Consider the following 22,964-nt stretch of genomic DNA (forward strand, 5'->3'; position numbering starts at 1 on the left):
CAAATGGCTTCCGCCAATGGTTCAATCAATGGTTAAAGGGGACAGCCCTGCCCACTGATCCTAAAAATGTTAAAATATCTTGATCATATCCCATTGGTGATGACATCAGTGAAAGGGTCACTGTAGAGAACCTTTACCCATCTTATAAAGACTTCGCCCAAGCCAAACCACTCCAGAGTATAGTAAAGATACGGCTACTCAACTCAGTCAAATGCCTTCTCTGCACCGAGAGAAATCACCAGTCCCTGTATTGACTGTTGTTGGCATGCTTGAATTACATTAAGCAGCCTCCTAACAATTTTGGAGGATCTGCGGCCCTTTATGAAGCCTGTCTGGTCCTCTTTAACAATAGAAAGTAACACAGCCTTATGCAAAAGTCTTAGAGAGGATTTTAAAATTCACATTTAAGAGTGAGATGGGCCTGTACAAAACACAGTCCTCCAGGACCTTCCCGTTTTTAAGAATAAGTGAAATGTTGGCCTCTCTCAGAGATGGTGGGAGACAATCATGGCTGAATGAGTCATTAAACATATTGACCATTGGGCTTGACAATATGTTTATAAATTCCTTATAGAATTCGTTGGGAAGTCCATCAGGACTGGGCAGTCCATCAGGATTGGGCGCCTTTCCACTTTGAAGCTGCCTCACAGCTTCCTGCACTTCTTGCTTTGATCAGGGGGCATTGAGAAAAGACTCTTTTTTGGGGGTCATGCCCGGGAGCTCCAGATCCTTAAAAAAAACTCAATTTTGGCCCACCCCTCCTCACAACCCTCAGATTGATATAACTTAGAGTAAAATCTCTGGAATGTCACATTAGTCTTTTTGGAATCACATATAAGATTCCCAGACCATTCCCTAATCGCCATAATGGCTTAAGGGGGGCTCCTTTTCCTAGACTGTCACCATGCTCATATGATCTTTGCAAAACTAAGCTCCTTCTTTGCTGTCTGCGTGAGCACAGAATTCAATGCAGATCGCAGCGCTGTCATCCTCTGTAGCTTGACCAACAAGGGCCTGTCAATGTAAGCCTTCACGGCAGCCTTCAACCGTGCTCCAAGGAAACGTTGCTGTTCATTCTTCTGCCGCTTCCTCCTGGCAGAGTAGGAAATAACTAACCCCCTGGAATAGGCTTTGACACCTTCCCAAAGGACGGATGGGCTACTAACTGAGCTTGAGTTAATGTCTAGGAACATCTGAAATTCCCTGGAGAAGTACTCCACAAACTTATTATCCTTGAGGATAAAGGGATTCATTCACCAGTGCCTTGGGCCCACTGTAACGTCCTTAATCTTAACCAACAGGAACATGGGGCGTGATCAGAGATGGTAACGTTACCAATCGTAAAGATTCCATTGAGTCCAGAGTTGCCACGGGGGTCAGAAAAGAATCAATCCTAGTGTGATATCTGTGTGGATTGGAAAAAAACATAAATCCCTGTCAGTAGGGTGGAGATGCCTCCACACATTTACCAATCCTAACTCCATACACAGATCCACTAATTGTTTAGGTTATACTCAGGGTATCAGGGGGCCATTGGGTAACCTGTCTACTGTGGGATCCATGAGACAATTAAAATCTCCCCCTATAATGATATGCCGGAACTCAAGACTGATCAGTTTAGAAAACACATCTACTAGAAATTTGAGGGGATGGGCCAGAGGGCAATAAACATTGAAAACACCAGATTCTTCCCCATTTATCAGGGCTTTGAGAATTACAAACCTCCCGTGTGTGACTTTAACACACTCTAATAACTTAGCCTAACTAATATTGTGACTCCTCTACTGCTGGTATTAAAAGGTGGAAAGTAAACCCGATCAAAACCATTCTGCTATAGTTTCAAATGCTCCCTATCATCCAAATATTTCTCCTGTAACAAAGCAATATCCACCTTCTCCTTTCTAAGACTCAAAAGTACCTTCTTCCTCTTAATTGGTGAGTGACTCCCCTTGATATTCCATTTAATCAAGTCATTAGCCATAACCTTCTGCAGTAACATTGAGATTCCAGAGAGGAGCAACTCAAACCACAATTCGCCGAGCCTTTGTGTCACATGATCCATCGAACATAAAAACTATATAAACTAAAACCACTACAGTTAACAAACCTACAAAGCTATCAAAGATTATATACACCAAAAACCAAAAAACAAAACGACACATAAAGCGCCAGTGGCTCTGAATAGGTGAACTCACCTCCTGCCCAAAGGGGGCAACTACCCATCCCAAAACCCAATTACCCATCCCACTGCTAAGACTGCAGGCCAGACATTTAATTACCTAAACCGGGTATAAACTGCCCGTAAGTAGGCACCTAGTCATCCCAACCATTTTCCCTTCTCCTAGCTAGAGCTGCATCGCAAACACATGCAGAAAAAAAAGAAAATACACCATGGAGTAGCAATATGAATAAAGAAATTCTTTTCTTAACAAAAAAGGGGTAAATACCCCACCCATCGTTTGGTATAACTTAGAAATTGAAAGTACCATCTCAACTGCTGCCAAGCCGTTTAAACCAGATTATTACCAATAAAAAAGATAGGAAAAGAAAGCCCCAACTGGACTTCCTCTGTTTTTAACAAAATAAAAATAAAAAAGACATACCCAAACAACACTACTATTTGTACATACTAAATTGTTCAGATTAAGTTAATTTGACAACAAAGTCTCTTGCCTTCTCCTACGTGTCAAAGAAATGTACAGATCCATCTAAGGCAATTGAAGCACTGCCGGATACCTCAGAGAGTATTGGATCCCAAGCTCCCTCTGTCTTCTCTTGACGCCATCATAAGATTTTCTTTTCTAGATAACCGCCACTGAGAAGTCCTGGAAAAACATGATCTTAGAGCCCTCGTAAATTAGGGCCTTCGGATCTTTCCCCTGGATTCCACGATTCTCTCATCTCTATAATGATGAAACCGCAGCAAGGGAGGACGAGGACATTGACCCAGACCTGATCTCTGAACAGTGACCTGGTAAGCCCTCTCAATCTTCAAGCCTCTCATGCCAGCCTCCAAGTTAAGGAATTTCAGCAATCAGTCCTCAATAACTTCTGCCAGCTGCTCACCTTCCTTACCCTCCTGCAGACCGATGTTCCGAATATTTTTTCTCCTGCCCCTGTTCTCAAGATCATCCACTTGGTCACACCAATTACGGGCCTGTGTTTCCAGGGCTTGGATCCTAACCTTGGAGGAACAGGTATCAGCTTCCACCACTGTGACTCTGTGTTCTACCTCATCTGTCCTTTTCCCCAGGTCTCAAGGTTCATGTTTCTGCAACATGACAGAGATCGAGGCCAGCTTCTCCTCATCTTACCCAATATCTCGAGAGATAGGTATTCGAGTCCAAGGATCTTGCAGGCTGGGCCATGGGCCTGGCCTTGGACGCTTCTCCTCCCTTCTTCGGCATCTCCAGATGGCGAAAACGCAGCTAAGTTGATTTTTTACAGTTTCCTGGGACTGCACAACCTTTCCCAGAGTCCCAGGATATTACAATGGTCTGGGTAGGGTGGGTTAGAAGTTCGTCCTGCTTGTGCTGAGGTGCGGAGTTCTGTAACGCGATCGTCCTAGATCGCCGTCATCATGGATCCCCCCACCAATTCCCTTTTTAAATTTAAACTTTGCTGTTGTCAATGGAGGAGTTGGACTAGAAAAGGCATCAGTTCACCCCTCTTAATTCTGTTGTAGCACTAACTAATAAATATTTTTACAGAATGATATGGTCTGGTCTGGTTACTTGTCAGCACCATTAAAGTTGGTTTCTTATTTCTCAGTCCTGAAACGATAACTGTTTATGGCTATGCAGATGTTGACAGACCAGCCAGATATCTCGAGAACGTTTTGCTTTTGTTTCAAACCTTTATTTGTACACTGCCAGGATCCTTTGCTCTCCACACCTACTTCAGGAACTTCTCTCCTGCAATTAAATATTAATTGAAAGAATTTTTAGCCATGCAACTATGACAGTGTTAATAGAAGGTAGGAGATAGAGGATGGTGGTGGTGGGTCGTTTTATGGATTGGAGGCCTGTGACCAGTGGTGTACCACAAGGATATATGCTGGGTCCACTGCTTTTTGTCATATATATATAAATGATTTGGATGTGAATATTGGAGCTATGGTTAGTAAGTTTGCAGATGGCACCAAAATTGGTGGTGTAGTGAACAGCAAAGAAGATTACCTTAGAATACAACAAGACCTTGATCAGATAGCAAATGGGTGGAGGAGTGACAGATGGAGTATAATATACATAAATGAGAAGTCATGCCCGAAACGTCGATTCTCCTGCTCCTTGGATGCTGCCTGACCTGCTGCGCTTTTCCAGCAACACATTTTCAGCTCTGATCTCCAGCATCTGCAGTCCTCACTTTCTCCTCGAAGTGTTGCATTTTGGTAAGGTAAACCAGAGCAGGACTGATACAGTTAATGTTAGGGCCCTAAGGAGTGTTGCCAAACAAAGAGATGTTGGGGTGCAGATTCATAGTTCCTTGGAAGTGAAGTCACATGTAGACAGGATAGTGAAAAAGGAGTTTGATATGCTTGCTTTTGTTGGTAAGTGCACTGAATATCGGAGTTGGGAGGTCATGTTGCAGCTATATAGGACATTGGTGAGGCCACTTTTGGAATACTGCATGCAATTAGATCTCCCTGCTATAGGAAGGATGTTGTGAAACTTGTAAAGACTCAGAAAAGATTTACAAGGATGTTGTTAGGATTGGAGGATTTGAGCTATAGGAAACGGCTGAATAGATGGGGCGATTTTCCCTGGAATGTCGGAGGCTGAGGAGTGACCTTTTAGAGGTTTATAAAATCATGAGGGGCATGGGTAGGATAAATAGACAAAATCTTTTCCCCACGCTAGAGGAGTCCAAAACTAGAGGGCATAGGTTTAAGGTGAGTGGGGAAAGATTTAAAAGAGACCGTAAGAGGTAACTTTTTCATGCAGAGGGTGGAATGAACTGCCAGTGGAGGTGGTGGAGACTGGTACAATTACAACATTTGAAAAGCATCTGAATGGGCACATAAATGAGAAAGATTTAGATGGAAATAGGTCAAATCCTGTCAATTGGGACTAGATTAATTTAGGATAGCTGGTCGACATGGACAAGTTGGACTCAGTTTCTGTGCTGTACATCTCTATGACTCTACGACTCTGTATGGAGAAACGCCCAGGCAATTACAAATGCACCTGAATGGATCTAATTTGCAAAAATTTGCACATTCTCTCAGATACCGCTGCTGAGTAGTTGAGAAATAGAGTTTGCTACCATTTGCAAAATTGAGGCAACCATCATGTAAAGTAATTCAATATCTGTCCACCATAACTTTTCCAGCTGTTTCTATAATCTCACTAATTATAATTCTCAACCTATTGAACGACTGCCCTTCAAACACCATGTTACATTTTGCTATCCCACCTGGGAATGAAGAAAATTTCTTACACAGTGGGATACAAGAAAGGAAAGGAAAATCATCAAAAAAGATAGGAGAGACTGGAATAAAAACAAAATTCAAGGTCTTCTTTTACTTACTGTAAAATCTTACTGTTTCTGTTTGTGAATAAAAAGCAATGGATAGCTTTACTCAGTGGGAAATTCACCTATAATTGACAGCTCTAAAACAGTCCTCGATATCCGAAGCAAAAGTTCGCCTATTCCATTGTAAACAAAATAATTGTTTTTCTCATTTTGCACCTATTATAAGAATGGGCAGTGTTGCCAGGCTTTGGGTTTTCTGTGTTCATATTCCTAATGCACCACTTTAGTTTAGACAGAGGTTTACATTACAGCAACTCTCAGGATCAAAACACTAAAGAATTTGCCAAATAAATTCTGCTATTCAAAAACAATTTTTTGCAGCAGTTACTTTGCCATCCTGCCTTTTCACACTTGGACACTTGTTCACTAACTATCTGACTGAAGTTTTACAGGTTCACTTCAGAGAACCATTGGCAATCTCTAGAACATATCTGCCAAATTGTAGCATGAGATTCAGCAAGTCATAGATGCACTTTACAGGAGAGTTGGTCAATTCAGATTAGTTTTGCTATCATGGATAGCAGAATTAATATTTACAGGATTATTCGCTTTGCCAGAGTACAATAAATGTCATGTGCATCGATTTGTAGCTTTCCACAATTAGTAATCTGTCAAGTACTCAATGTGCAGATTTTGTTTGCATACATCCAGAGGTTACCATGTGATAACACTTGCTTAGTTGGAAGTTGTCATGATGTTTTAATTGTTTTCACTTCAACTCAATCCATTCTTGTGCTTTTTCTTTAAGTTTACAATGAAAACCTTAGCTCTATTATCTGGAGCCACTTCACTACATCTCCCTATTTTTCCATAAACCTCACAAAACTAATCTCATATGGTCATATCTTTTAATTTTCCCTTGTTAATCTTGGTTTCCATTACATCAATGTGCATCTTACAATATCCTGGTGTGATCTATACAACAAAAATAATTGCTCACAATACTCTAAATGTGTTCTGACCAGAATCTCAAAAACCTCAGAAGCACATCTCTGCTTTTATATTCTAGTCCTCTTGAAATACATTCGGAGAAAGTGAGGACTGCAGATGCTGGAAATCAGAGTTGAGAGTGTGAATCCTGCCCTCCTGACGAAGAGCTTATCCCCAAAATGCCGATTCTCCTGCTCCTCAAATGCTGCCTGGCCTGCTGTGCTTTTACAGCACCACATTCTCGACTCTTGAAATAAATGCCAACATTGTATTTGCCTTCCTAATTATTGTCTCAACCTGTAAGTTTAGCTCAAGCGAATCCTGGACTCAGGCTCTCAAGTCCCTTTGTACTTCTGATTTCCGATTTTTTTCCCCCATTTCTCCCCATGTCTCTATTCTTTCCACCACAGAGCATGACCTCACATTCCCACTTTGGACTCCATCTGTCACTTCTTTGCCCATTCTCCTAACCTGCCCAAATCCTTCTGCAGTCTCTCCACCTCCTCAATGTTACTTGTCCCTCCGCCTATCTTTGTATCCTCTTCAAACTTAGCTAGAATGCCCTCAGTTCCTTCATCTAAATCATTAATGTATAAAGTTAAAAGTTGTGGTCCAACACTGACCTTTGCAGAACATCACTAGTTACTGACGGTCATCTGAGAAAGACCTTTTTATCCCCACTTTTGGCTTTCTGCCAGACAGCCAACCTTTTATCCATGCTGGTTCTTGCCTCTAACATCATGGACCCTTAGCTAACTCAGCAGCCTCCTGTGCAGCACCTTGACAAAGGTCATCTGGAAGTTCAAGTAGATAACATCTATTGGCTCTCAATCTAACCTGTTTGTTATCTCCTCAAAGAATTCTGACAGATTTGTCAGGCATGACCTCCCTTTTATGAAACCATGCTGACTTTTTGCCCTGTTTTACCATACACTTTTGAGTATTTCTATGAAAATAAACATTGACATTCAATGGCACTACTGTTACTGAATCAACATTATGGGGATTATGATTGAGCAGAAATTGGACTGACCTAGCTATGTAAATGCTGTGGCCACAAGAACAGATCAGAGACAAGGAATCCTTCACCAAGTAACTTAACTGATCACTCTCCAAAGCCTATCCATTGTGTATAAGTCAGGAGTGTGATGAAATATTCCCTTTTTGCAGAATGTGTGCAACTCAATCATCAGTCAAGAATCTTAACTCCATCTGGGACAAAGCAACACACTTGATTGGCACCACACCCACAAATATGAATTCCCTCCACCATCAATGCCAATAGCAGCAGTGACTACCATCTACAAGCTACACTTTAGAAATTCACCAAAGCATCCTTCCATAGCACTTTCAAACCCCCAAAAAACTACCTTAGGAAGTCAGAAACATGGGGACACCAATATCTACAAATTCCCTTCCAAACCACTCACCATCCTAAAATGTATTCTTTTTTCCTTCAGGGTCACGAGGGTAAAATCCTGGAAGTCCCTCCCCAACAATCTTATGGGTGTCGGGAGACAAAATTGACCACAGCAGTTCAAGAAGGCAGCTCACCACTACTTTCTCACTACTTTCTCAAGTAGTGGTGCTCCTGCTCCTTGGATGCTGCCTGACCTGCTGAGCTTTTCCAGCAACACATTTTCAGCACTACTTTCTCAAGGGCAACTCGGGATGGGCAATAAATGTTGGCCCAAACTGTGAAACCCACATCCCACAAATGGTTTAAACAAAAGAGAGAAAGAGCTAAAAGAAGGAATTGGCTACTGCGGACAATTGCAAGAAGAAATAATGAGAGGATTGTTTTGTTGGTGAGCAGTTCAAAGTTTTTTTTTTAAATGGCAACCAGGATCTACTGACAGCAACTCTGACATTTTTCTGTGTATACAAGGCATACACTTGCTGTCTTTTTAACTCCAGATTACAAAATTCATAAAAAATTGCCTCTCTTTTTCAGTTGTGCTTTCTTGGCTGTTAAAGTTTCCTTGGTCTTCCCAATTACTACCGGAATCTTGTTCATACTGTGCTTTACAAGTTTCATTATCACCAGCTTCATGGATCCTGGAATTCTACAACAAGGTAAAGCAATTTAATTTTTCAAAGAAATGGACAAACCTTGTTCATTTGGAGTGAGATCCATTCACTTTGAAGTCTGTTTTGTATAATCTCAATCTTTACAATAAATCATTCCCCATTAACTACCGTGGAGCTCTGTATAGAACTTGCTTTTCAAGCAGTATAGAATACCCTTAAAAACCAAAAACCAAAAAAAAACATCATTCATCTGTGATGGAAGGAAGACAATTTACATATACTAATATCATTTTTGTAACTTCAGTCACAAAGCAGAGGTAAATCGATGTTGACTATTTCTGTGAAGGATTTTCTTTTTAAAAGCAAGGTCAAAGTTCCTTCTAGAACAGTCACCTAAATTCAGCACTTGTTACAAAGTTTACCTTACTGGTGCAGACCCTTGTGGTAATCGGAAATATGCTTATATTGATGGATTTACAATAGGCTAGGTAAACATTTAAGGCTATTAGCTTTGATTTCATTTAAGAAGAATCTCAGATTTTTAAATTCATTTCAGAAGACAAGATGCACCAAAATTGAACAAGTTCAGTCTATTATTTTGAAGGAATTCAGGGCAGTTCAGGGAAACAGTTACCTTGGCAGAAGGATTTAGGTTGTAAACTTTCCAAACCAGAAGAGTTTGGTTAGAAGTCTGCAGGCTATTAGACCTGAGAAAGGTTAGGTGCTCAGATTTATGAAAATTTCATGTCGGTAGACATAGAAAGGAATTAACTCCAGAGTCAATGGCAAAGAAATTATAAGAAGTCAAATGGTCTTAAATCTCTGTGACAGTCAGGACAGATTAACACTGTTTTCCTGTGTGTTTTAAATTTATTCTAACTGTTTTCTATGTTTAATAGCTTGATATTCTTTTGTTGTTAGTGAAATTGGCAATTTCATATGAATATACTTTAATGACTAGCCATTCACATTAACTAAATCAACAAAAAAAAGCATGATTTATCGAATGAGATTTCATTCTGGGAGTTGACTTGCCAGTATTATCATAAACTGGTACATTATTTTGATACAGGCAGTAGTGCTCGCAATCAGAAGTCAGACAACACCGGGTTATTGTCCAAGAGGTTTATTTTAAATCATAAGCTTTCTCCTGATGCTCAGAAAGCTTGTGATTTCATATAAATCTGTTCGACTATAACCTAGTGTCGTCTGACCTCAGACTTTGTCCACCCCAAGTCTAATACCAGCACCTCCAAATCATAATTGGATGCTGATAGCATTTAATGTAAAAGATAATTTATGCTGATCAGGGTTATCTGGTGCATGAGGGATGGACAAAGTTCTTGAAACCCACATGGATGACATCACACAGCAGAAAGGGACACAAATTGGTGCAAGTCTTTTTGGCAGCTAAATTAAAAGGGATCATTCAAATTTGCAGATTAGCTGCCAGCTCAGTAATTCTAGCTACTGTACCAAGTTTTGGCATTTTTAGTTGGTCTCTACCAGTCCTTAGATTTCATTTTCTCTGTACGGCAAGTGGCTTGACTACCTGGCACTGCTGTCAATGTCAGTAACAATTACACAAACTGTTAGTTTTCATCACTGATAAGTCAGATCTCATGCAGCTGGAATCTGTGATTCTGATGAAGGTCTCTGACTATCTACTTTGTCAGTAATGTCTATAGCCAATAAATAATTTGTACTTTATAAGAGTATGATTTCCAGTTCTCCCCTAATGAAAATCTGCAGACCCCAGTAGTGGTATTAGTGCAGCTCACAGATAGCTGGCCTGCAAAAATAAGTGGCCTGGTAGGGCTGGCTTTGGGAAGGAAGTGTGATTGAGAGCATCAAAGAAGCTCCACACAAGCTTCCAAAGAAGGAGGAGGAGACAGTAGGTTTCCGACAGGAACGACATCCACAGAAGCTTCTCCGGCAGCAGTTCTCCCCCTTCACTAACACTGTCAAGCAATGTCCAAGGAATCTTTACTTCATCAAGAAGCTTACTGGCTCAAATCAGCTTTTGCAACCAGAGTTGCTGCCTCAAACCTGGCCAAGAACATCATTGTCTTTGGTTGTTAATGTTACTCACACTCTGTTTCCATGCCACCCGGGTCCTTTCAGATAATAACTGATGACATCTTATAGTACATAGTTCACTGATGAAGTCAGTACGACACTGAGGCCTTCTACACCAAAAAAATCTTTAAAATTCCCTTCCCTATTAACACAAATAAACAAAGTGAAATAATACATGCCATTATTCATCTGTTAGATTTTCTATTGTCACTAACTGCCTGTATGTTGCCTTTGTGTTCTCTACAGTAATGCCCTGGGGTATTGTTAAATTGCATGGGATGTGGGTATTACTATCTGCAACAGTGTTTATTACCCATCCTTAATTATCTAGACAGCAGTTAAGAGTCAATCACATCATTTAAGAGTCAATCACATCACTGTGAATCTGCAGTTACTTGTGGGTCAGATCAGGTAAGGATGGCAGATTTCCTTCCCTAACTGACATTGATGAAGAAGATAATTTCTTACTACAATCAACATTGGTTACATGCTCATTATTAGATTGTCATTTTAATTACAGACCTTTTGTTTTATTGAATTCAAATATCACCATCTTTCATGGTCGGATTTGAGCACATTTACCCAACCCAGGGGTCTGCATTGCTTGTCTGGTGACATCACCACAACTTTACCCCTTCCACTCATAAGGAATTGCCTCAACCTATAACTGGTTAATGACCACAGGAAGCCCATCATTCATACTGAGGGAATGAACTTCCTGAGGAAGTGGTAAATGTGAGCATAGTTACAACTTGTAAAAGATACTTAGATAAGTACATGAATAGGCAAGGTTTGGAGGGTATGTGCCAGGAGCAGGCAAGTGGGACTAGCTTACTTTGGATTATGTTCGGCATGAACTGGTTGGACTGAAGAGTCTGTTTCTATGCTGTATTACTCTATGACTCTAAGGAGTCATGTACCTGTCATCCTGGTCACAATCTCAACTCTTTAATTCTCAACAAATTGTCTATTGCTTGAAAAGATTGTACTATGGGGATAAGGCTCCTGACTCCCTGTTAGAAGCTCATGCCATCTAAAATGTGGCCATGTTGCCATAAGGGAAATCACTGAGAATGCAGCTAATATACTAAAGTAACACTTCTGATCCCCCACCATTCAGGGCAGCTTTGTAATACGGCACTGAGCACTTATTCATATCTATGGTTATTTGCTACAGGCCTCATACGAGGGAGCAGCTCTAACTACTTTTTGCAAATTGACTTATTCAGGAGGAAAAATATGAAGAAGAGAGTGAGAAGGAGGAAGAGAACAAAGATAGGCAACAGGACATCAATTATGCTCAAATTATCAGCGCTCAGTCCACTGAGACATGCATTAAATAGATGTCTGACTACCCATTAATAATCAGCCTAATTATTCTCTCTTTTTACAAGCAGTATCACATCGCCTTCCATCATTTTATATTTACTATCTTACACCCACTTCAAAATAAACACTAATTCCATCTCCTGACTGAAATCTAAGACCAACCTTACCAAGTCAAGATGTTATAATTTACAAAAGTCTGCTCATCCTTGTGCACATCCTTACAACCTGCCCTTCATGTGTTCCATTGCCTAGGAAAGTTCTTTAAAATGTGCCCTGCATTCTGTCAAGATCTGAGTTGGTTGCTTTGAGGGTTAGATCAGTCATGGTGGCTCAGTGGTTAGCACTGTTGCTTCATAAGCACCAGGGTCCCAGGTTCAATTCCAGCCTTGGGTGACTGTCTGTGTAGGTTTCCTCCCACTGTCCAAAGATGTGCAGGCCAGGTGAATTGGCTATGCTAAACTGCCCATAGTGTTAGCTGCATTAGCCTGAGGGGGACTGGTTGGGCTGAAGGGCCTGTTTCCACACTGTAGGTAATCTAATCAAGGTGCATCTTCATTGTTCTTTTCTCCTTCCTCCACAATGAACTTTACAGTATAGAGAGCTAAACTGAAAAAGCAGCATGAGAAACTGTGTGATGTAGTGGGTAAGAAAAGGCAATATGTAAATGCAACATTTTCCTTCTTGAAAAAAAGATTATGAACAAGGATGTGGGTAGCCTATATTTATTACAGTATGAACAGGCCTCTCTTTCAATTGGTTAACTTGTAGTTTCTCCCCAACCCCCCAACTTCATGGAATTTTCCGACTCATCTCCAGAATTGTGAATATCACTGGAGGGCCTCACCGCTGTATCCCATAGGTACCCCCTATGAAATGTTTGCTTTTCAAATTCAATGCGATTCTAAATATTTACTCTTTCTAATGGCAGGCTCACATATATCAATGCATGAAAGTCTTGACCCTAAAGTTGTGAAAGTCAATGGCAAGATATTTTGTTTGAAATGGTGCAGAGTGTGTCAATTCTATCGCCCACCCCGCTGTTCACATTGCAGACTCTGCAACGTCTGTATAGAGGTGAGCAGTTCAAACAGATAGTCTGTAAATGGGCAGTTGATCTGGAACTGAGTCACAAAAAAGGCATAGAGTATTTTAAAAATCTTTCAGCTTTTCATTTAATTCTTTGTTTTGCTTAGCTCTTTGTTGCTTATTTCTGCATTCCTTTCTCTTCCATTTACAACAAATTTTGTGCTTAATTGAGAAGTCAGCTGAAATGTTCATTTCACAAGATATATGGCCGACATAATAAATTTGTTTGATTAAATCCAAAGAGGAAACTATGTAAATAAATAGATTATTAATACTTTGATTCAATAGATTGTTAATAGGTAGATTATTCCTGGTACTCTATGCATAAGGAATGGACATAACAAATCCAGCAGATTTAATCATCCATGCTTTCTCATGTTCCAATATTCTTGACAAAAATGTTACCTATAGACCCCAGGACATTACACATGTTAAAGATTTCCTGTGCATGCTGTGTGCACGGTGAATAATTAAATGTTTGATATGAATTTGTTACCTCCTGATTTACAGGGTTGTTGAAAATGTTAACTTTTAAATATATGCTGTAGAATATTGCTGATTTTGAGAAACTTATCATCGAGGCTCACTCCTAATTGCTATATGTTGGCATCTGCCGAATGTGAATGTGTAGATCCAATCCAGATGTACAAATACATGTATCATGGGATACACCCTTTCTATAGATACTATAAACAAATTACCTAAACTCACCTAAAAATACACTTAAGGGATTAGGCAGCCTGGTCATTTAATATACGTAATTTCACTTTCCATTTGGGAAGGACAAATGTAACACTGATAGTTAACGGTAAAAAGATAAAGGCACCATCATCCCATTCTCTCATTCAAGAGAGTCAGCTCGTGGTGGATGATGGCAAGGGGTAATGTTGAGAACTTCATGGTGATCACAGTTGATATAGGAATTGAACTGATGCTGTTAGTGTTACTCTATATCACAAACTAGTCATCCAGGCAACTGAGCTACCCAATCTCCTAAAGTAGTCAAAGCATAAGAAACACACATAGAGCTTATTGAGTGAATCTGCTGTATAATCACCTGAGAAAATGCCTTCAATTGGACCAGGGTCTCAAGTGCTACTCATACATTAATAATTATTTTCTTGACCCATGAATTTGAACAAACAGAGACTGTTAGCGTTAGAATCATAGTCAAGGAACCAGGGTCATTAATGAAATTGACTTTTGATTTTAAACTGTTGACACATTGAAATGGATAAAAATTTCCCATCAGTACAATAGCAACTTCTGGAATTTACTCCCAGAAGTTTCTACATGTTTACTAATCATATATTCATATTTAATCATAAAATTAATAGCAAATATTCCTAATTTATTGAATTAATCACAATTAATCAAAACATTAAATTAGCTCGAAGTGACATATAAACTGAAGATATCTTCTTCCCTGTTTTTAACTGTAAATTTTCACCATTAATTCATCCCCTGAAGACACGTAATCCTTACTGGTTTAACTTTCTAACCCTTTCTTTATTTCATTCATGTGCTTATTATTTGTGTATTGACCAAGAGCATTAGTTGAATCTGATTTCACCTTCCTCTGACATTTGCACTGATATCTCTTAAACAAGATAATTGGAAAACAATAAAGAACAAGAAACAGAGATTACTTTTTCTTCCCTTGACCCCAAGCCAATGAAACCCTTCTTTTTGGCCTAGTCACAATGGGATAATACAACTCAGATCAAGGGTCATGCCTGGAGTCTAATAACTTGGTTGAGTTACTAACTGAATGACTGTATTATTGTATACTGCGATCAATAGAGCATTTTTTTTAAGAAAAGAAGAAAGTACAGATTAATAACTGCCTTTAACTGCCTTCTCTTGTTCCAGGATTTCGATCATCATTGCAAATGGGTGAATAACTGTATTGGGAGAAGGAATTATCGCTTTTTTTTCCTCTTTGTCTTCTTTCTTGTCCTTTACATGCTGACTATTTTGGGATCCTGCATCACGTACCTTATTCTCAACCACCACGAGCCAATGACAACAGAGAAGGGCACCACGTATCCTTGCATTGTGACTTAGAGTTGTAGGTAGCATTTCTGCGACTGGGGATCCCACACTTGTTAGTGGTTGTTAGGCACAGAAAGCTTCCAAAGAATTCTCAAGGACCAGATCAGCACTGCTGAGGAAATGTGCAAATTTGCTCTCAGCCTAGTCAGAACCATGGATGGGAATCCTGTTGGAGACTCACATCCAATCAGTTGGTTTGCAACTTGACATCAAATATTAAGACTATTCTAGGTCGGCTGTTCAATATTGAAACCAGCACTGATGTAAAGGAAAATTAAAACTAGGGCTACTTCTATCACAAGTGCTTAATTCACAGCATGAACAATATGTTCAGATAGAGAACTGACACACTTAGGCACTCAAGACACACTTGAGCCTTCTGTGGGTATACCTTTAAATTTCAGTTGTTCATCTCAAACCAGTGAGAATAATTGCCATGTGTTGGGTTAATAACTAAGAAGGGAAAAAGTGAGGACTGCAGATGCTGGAGATCAGAGCTGAAAATGCATTGCTGGAAAAGCGCAGCAGGTCAGGCAGCATCGAAGGAACAGGAGAATCATTCCTGAAGAAGGGCTGATGCCCGAAACATCGATTCTCCTGTTCCTTGGATGCTGCCTGACCTGCTGCGCTTTTCCAGCAATACATTTTCAGCTCTTAATAACTAAGAATGCCAGTTCATGGTTTACAATAGTCTTTAAACTCTGCTGCTCAACATTTCAATTCATCAGCCAAATCGAGTTATAAAGCTTGTTTACAAAATTGAATTTTCCTTAAGAATAACTCTCAGTTATGCTGTTATTGTTCCAATTGCTTTTTTCCTCTTTCCAGTACTTTTCCTATTCGGAGCTCATATTGAACTCATTGCGCTGGGAGAAACTATGTCTGAAGAGGTAACACACAAAATACAATCGACAGAGGATGGTGTGAGCTAAATCTTTCCTTCAAACAAAAAAACAGTTGATCATTTGGTAGCTTTTTCTGTTTTCTTACCTAAGCCTTCTGGCCAAACTCCTTCACTGGTTCCAACTTAATCAAGGGATTTGCAAAACCTCAATGAAAACACAAAAGGAAAAGTACACTGACCCAGTTATGGACAGGCTGTCCTGGCAGTCAACTTTACACCTGCTTATTAAGACACAAAGGGAATTGGAACATGAACCAAAGAATTACATAGGGACTAAACAATGAACAGTATTAAATTGACTGTCCATTAAACACCACATAGTTTCCCTTTACATTGACTTTAATGGTCAAATTTATCTGTCCATTTGGTATTCTCATCAAGTTGACAATTCCAGCAAATGCTTTGGCAGAAGGAGTGGTCAAGGAAGAAGCCATTGTTTATTTTAACAGAAAATCAGATAAGTATTTGAAACAAGGAAAATCGCAGTCTTCTTGTACACAGGTAAGGTACAAGGAAAGTGTAGGCCAGTGCTGTTATTTACATTTATCTTGCAAAGAGTTGACACAAATACTTTTGTACTATAAACCTTTACAGTTCTGCACATCGTTTGTTCAGTTACAATATGCTGTTGATGATGTTTACATTCAATTCTGCCTATTGGCAGCTGTCTAGATACATTAAATCTGCTGGCAATGTTAGAAGTGGAGGAATGTATCAATAATTGTATGATGTTTCTGTTCAACAATACCATTTTGGTTGATAATGATTTGTTAGCGATGAACATTTGGTGCAGTGAACCAATTTTATTGTCATGCTAGCATCAGGTAATACTGGACAAATATTTGGAAAAAATCTGAATGCCAGTTTCTCTGCAAACATTTGTTAGCCTATTGTAATTGGATTCTGCTGCATAAAGCCATTTTTTTTCCCCTGACAGTACAATGATGAGGAAGAGAGAAAAAATCCCTTCACACAGGGCTGGAAAAAGAACTTTTTCAACATGCTGTGTGGACGCATTGTGCCAAGGTGAGTCTAAATTTAAAGAATGGTCATCCTCAAAATTGGTCCAGAAATGATTTCGTCATAAACCAGCTACTGGGTATTACAAAGATTTACATATAGATGGAAAGGTAAATCATGTGGTTGTCACCAACCGCATATTGGTAAAGTTGGGTGAAATTCATAGGAATTTTCCTGTTCATCCTCTGTAATTGAGATAAAGACCAAGTCAGACTTAGAGGCCAAATGTAACACATTCTATACAAACTTCATAAATTTCAACTGTTTCTAATGACCAAATTATATGATTAATCTTACTTCTGTGACCCTTCTGCTGTGCTTAGCATGAATTGCAAATGATCAGTATTAATTCGAAACATAGTACAAGTTATTAACACTCAGACAGTCAATGAAATGGATCAAAAATTACTGCACTGACTTCCTTGTTAGTTAAAGTACAGAGCTCTTAGAGTGACAATCTGTCCCTACCCTATTCCTGAAGGTATTGGTCCTTGCTTGACAATGTGCTTCAGTCAGTGAATTTAGACAATCATTCCAGCAGTGTATTTAAATGTAACGAACAATGCAGTCCCACTGAAGTTAAAGCCTAATCAATGCCCATAAAATACACATATTTGACTGGATGTCATTGGATAACAATGAGAAGCTGATGTTATCCTAGGAGCATCCTTTGGGAATTGCCAAGCATTCATTCAGAAATATCCCTAATTGGATTAAATATACAGAGAGAGTGTAAATAACATGACTGATTAAATGTGGTCTACAGAAGGAAACTATCTGGTATATTTTCAAGAGTTGCTCATGTTCTTAAAACGTATTTAGAAATAGGAACCTACATACAATTCCTTTTTTCACTATTGTACAAGTTCCTGATCTCAGTTTTCCTTGTGAGTAAATAAAAGAAGATATAGTGCCCTTCAGTTAGCATTTTGTTCAGTAATAAGTTTGAATTTCTATTATAGTAGTATTAATGCCCTTGAAACTACTTGGGACATAATCCAATAGATTGCAGTGTCATTGGGAGGATAGCTGATCATTATGAGAAGGCAGGTGGACGATAGCACCAATCTTATTCAGCTCTAGAGAGCATTTAACATTTGTTCTTCCATTTGCCTCAATTCTTTCCGATGTCAGTCATTTACAGCTCAATCCCTTAGCAAGTGACATGATCTGCAAATATGTTTAACCATTGCTTTTGCTTCTTCAGGGATTGCGTTTTTGTCCAGGACTTTTGGCGTCTGATCCAGATGCAAACCTCTGGAACCTGGTGTATTTCCATCTGTTCAGTATGCCAGCTTCCAAAACCCTCAAATAGCCAATGACATAGAGATTCATTGCTTAGGAAGTTGTAAAAATTTACTATACGTCCCGTTATCACTTAAGAGGGTTTGAGAAGATTCCTGGCAATGGCAGAGCATCCAGACAACTGGGTCTCTGCTGATTTCCTGCTGCTCCTTGTTGGAATTACAATAAGAGATCAATTAAATTCAGAAGGACTTACAGATCAGAATCATGTCAAAGGGTCTGTGCAATAACATCAGTGAGGAGTTTACAATAAACACTCAGCTCCTAATTTTAGTTGGGCTGAGAGATAGACACTGATTACATCTAGTGACCTCTAACAAGGGAAAGTGAAATGCACATGAAGCCCTGCTCCGATTTGCACTTTCACAATTGAACAATGTCAATATTGTCAGCCATGTTGTAGAGTCATAGAGATATACAGCATGGAGACAGACCCTTCGGTCCAACCTGTCCATGACGACCAGATATCCCAACCCAATCTAGTCCCACCTGCCAGCACCCGGCCCATATCCCTCCAAACCCTTCCTATGCATATACCCATCCAAATGCCTCTTAAATGTTGCAATTGTACCAGCCTCCTCCACATCCTCTGGCAGCTCATTCCATACACGTACCACCCTCTGTGTGAAAAGGTTGCCCCTTAGATCTCTTTCATATCTTTCCCCTCTTGCCCTAAACCTATGACCTCCAGTTCTGGACTCCCCAACCCTGGGGAAAAGACTTTGCCTATTTATCCTATCCATGCCCCTCATAATTTTGTAAACCTCTATAAGGTCACCCCTCAGCCTCTGACGCTCCAGGGAAAACAGCCCAAGCCTGTTCAGCCTCTCCCTGTAGCTCAGATCCTCCAACCCTGGCAACATCCTTCTAAATCTTTTCTGAACCCTTTCAAGTTTCACGACATCTTTCTGGTAGGAAGGAGACCAGAATTGCATGCAATATTCCAACAGTGGCCTAACCAATATCCTGTACCGCCGTAACATGACCTCCCAACTTCTGTACTCAAAACTCTGACCAATAAAGGAAAGCATACCAAACGCCTTCTTCACTATCCTATCTACCTGTGACTCCATTTTCAAGGAGCTATGAACCTGCACTCCAAGGTCTCTTTGTTCAGCAACACTTTGTGACCTTACAATTAAGTGTATAAGTCCTGCTAAGATTTGCTTTCCCAAAATGCAGCGCCTTGCATTTATCTGAATTAAATCCATCTGCCACTTCTCAGCCCATTGGCCCATCTGGTCCAGATCCTGTTGTAATCTGAGGTAACCCTCTTCGCTGTCCACTGCACCTCCAATTTTGGTGTCATCTGCAAACTTATTAACTGTACCTCTTATGCTCGCATCCAAATCATTTATGTAAATGACAAAAAGTAGAGGGCCCAGCACTGATTCTTGTGGCACTCCACTGGTCACAGGCCTCCAGTCTGAAAAACAACCCTCCACCACCACCCTCTGTCTTCTACCTTTGAGCCAGTTCTGTATCCAAATGGCTAGTTCTCCCTGCATTCCATGAGATCTAACCTTGCTAATCAGACTCCCATGGGGAACCTTGTCGAACGCCTTACTGAAGTCCACATAGGTCACATCTACTGCTCTGCCCTCATCAATCTTTTTTGTTACTTCTTCAAAAAACTCAATCAAGTTTGTGAGACATGATTTCCCATGCACAAAGCCATGTTGACTATCCCGAATCAGTCCTTGCCTTTCCAAATACATGTACATCCTGTCACTCAGGAATCCCCCCAACAACTTGCCCACCACCGAGGTCAGGCTCACCGGTCTATAATTTTTGTCTTTAAGACCATAAGATCATAAGACATAGGAGTGGAAGTAAGGCCATTCGGCCCATCGAGTCCACTCCGCCATTCAATCATGGCTGCTGGGCACTTCAACTCCACTTACCCGCATTCTCCCTGTAGCCCTTAATTCCCCGAGACAACATGAATCTATCAATCTCTGCCTTGAAGACATTTAGCGTCCCGGCCTCCACTGCACTCTGCGGCAATGAATTCCACAGGCCCACCACTCTCTGGCTGAAGAAATGTCTCCGCATTTCTGTTCTGAATTTACCCCCTCTAATTCTAAGGCTGTCTCCACGGGTCGTAGTCTCCTCACCTAACGGAAACAATTTCCTAGCATCCACCCTTTCCAAGCCATGTATTATCTTGTACGTCTCTATTAAGTCTCCCCTTAATCTTCTAAACTCCAATGAATACAATCCCAGGATCCTCAGCCATTCCTCGTATGTTAGACCTACCATTCCAGGGATCATCCGTGTGAATCTCCGCTGGACACGTTCCAGTGCCAGTACGTCCTGAGGTGTGGGGACCAAAACTGGACACAGTACTCCAAATAGGGCCTAACCAGAGCTTTATAAAGTCTCAGGAGCACAATGGTGCTTTTATATTCCAACCCTCTTGAGATAAGTGACAACATTGCATTCGCTTTCTTAATCACAGACTCAACCTGCATGTTGACCTTTACAGAATCCTCGACTAGCACTCCCAGATCTCTTTGTACTTTGGCTTTATGAATTTTCTCACCGTTTAGAAAGTGGTCTGTGCTTTTATTCTTTTTGCCAAAGTGCAAAACCTCGCATTTGTTCACGTTGAATTCCATCAGCCATTTCCTGGACCACTCTCCCAAACTGTCTAGATCCTTCTGCAGCCTCCCCACTTCCTCAGTACTACCTGTCTGTCCACCTAACTTCATATCATTTGCAAACTTCGCTAGAATGCCCCCAGTCCCTTCATCCAGATCATTAATATATAATGCAAACAGCTGTGGCCCCAGCACCGAACCCTGCGGGACACCGCTCGTCACCGGCTGCCATTCTGAAAAAGAACCTTTTATCCCAACTCTCTGCCTTCTGTCAGACAGCCAATCCTCAATCCATCCCAGTAGCTCACCTCGAACACCATGGGTCCTCACCTTGCTCAGCAGCCTCCCGTGTGGCACCTTATCAAAGGCCTTTTGGAAGTCTAGATAGACCACATCCACTGGGTTTCCCTGGTCCAACCTACTTGTCACCTCTTCAAAGAATACCAACAGGTTTGTCAGGCATGACCTCCCCTTAGTAAATCCATGTTGACTTGTTCTAATCAGACTCTGCTCTTCTAAGAATTTAGAAACCTCATCCTTAATGATGGATTCTAGAATTTTACCAACAACCGAGGTTAGGCTAATTGGCCTATAATTTTCCATCTTTCGTCTTGATCCTTTCTTGAACAATGGGGTTACAGCCGTGATCTTCCAATCATCCGGGACTTTCCGTGACTCCAGTGACTCTTGAAAGATCTCAGCCACCTCTCTCAGAACTCTAGGATGTATCCCATCGGGGCCAGGAGATTTATCAATTTTAAGACTTTTTAGCTTTTCTAGCACTATCTCTTTTGTCATGACAACCATACTCAACTCAGCCTCCTGACTCCCTTTAATTGTTGGGATATTACTCCGGTCTTCCACTGTGAAAACTGATGCAAAGTACTTGTTAAGTTCTCCTGCTATTTCCTTATCTCCCATCACTAGGCTTCCAGCATCAGTTTGAAGTGGCCCAATGTCTACTTTTGTCTGTCGTTTGTTTCTTAAGTATTGAAAGAAACTTTTACTATCACTTCTAATATTACTGGCTAGCCTACCTTCATATTTGATCCTCTCCTTTCTTATTACTCCCTTATCACCACCCTTCTTAAACAGTGGCACCACGTTTGCCAACCTCCAATCTTCCGGCACCTCACCTGTGACTATTGATGATACAAATATCTCAGCTAGAGGCCCAGCAATCACTTCCCTAGCTTCCCACATAGTTCTCGGGTACACCTGATCAGGTTCTGGGGATTTATCCACCTTTAACTGTTTCAAGACATCCAGCACTTTCTCCTCTGTAATCTGGACATTTTGCAAGATGTCACCATCTATTTCCCTACAGTCTATATCTTCCATATCCTTTTTCACAGTAAATACTGATGCAAAATATTCATTTAGTACCTCCCCCATTTTCTGTGGCTCCACACAAAGGCCACTATGCTGATCTTTGAGGGGCCCTATTCTCTCCCTAGTTACCCTTTTGTCCTTAATATATTTGTAAAAACCCTTTGGATTCTCCTTAATTCTATTTGCCAAAGCTATCTCATGTCCCTGTTTTTCCCTCCTGATTTCCCTCTTAAATATACTCCTACTTTCTTTATACTCTTCTAAGGATTCACTCGATCTGTCCTGTCTATACCTGACATATGCTTCCTTCTTTTTCTTAACCAAACCCCCAATGTCTTTAGTCATCCAGCATTCCCTGTACCTACCAGCTTTCTCTTTCACCATGACAGGAATATACTTTCTCTGGATTCTTGATATCTCATTTCTGAAGGCTTCCCATTTTCCAGCCATCCCTTTACCAGCGAACATCTGCCTCCAATCAGCTTTCAAAAGTTCTTGCCAGTACCATCAAAATTGGCCTTTCTCCAATTTAGAACTTCAACTTTTGGATCTGGTCTATCCTTTTCCATCACTATTTTAAAACGAATAGAATTATGGTTTCTGGCCCCAAAGTGCTCTCACACTGACACCTCAGTCACCTGCCCTGCCTTATTTCCCAAGAGTAGGTCAAGTTTTGCATCTCCTCTCGTAGGTACATCCACATACTGAATCAGAAAATTGTCTTGTACACACTTAAGAAATTCCTCTCCATCAAA

General features: G+C 40.5%; 1 protein-coding gene across 1 annotated transcript; it reads left to right on the forward strand.

Annotated features, from left to right (window-relative positions):
* The first annotated feature begins 1,305 nt into the window (after positions 1–1,305).
* LOC140478645 (palmitoyltransferase ZDHHC19-like) lies at positions 1,306–18,291 on the forward strand. The gene is made up of 7 exons (XM_072571861.1): positions 1,306–1,325; positions 8,420–8,541; positions 12,833–12,978; positions 14,863–15,035; positions 15,833–15,935; positions 16,887–16,975; positions 18,177–18,291. Exons 1-7 carry the CDS (start codon positions 1,306–1,308, stop codon positions 18,289–18,291), a joined length of 768 nt encoding a protein of 255 aa, XP_072427962.1.
* The last annotated feature ends 4,673 nt before the right edge of the window (positions 18,292–22,964 follow it).

This window comes from Chiloscyllium punctatum, chromosome 6, assembly GCF_047496795.1.
Source record: "Chiloscyllium punctatum isolate Juve2018m chromosome 6, sChiPun1.3, whole genome shotgun sequence".
Classification (NCBI taxonomy): Eukaryota; Metazoa; Chordata; class Chondrichthyes; order Orectolobiformes; family Hemiscylliidae; genus Chiloscyllium; species Chiloscyllium punctatum.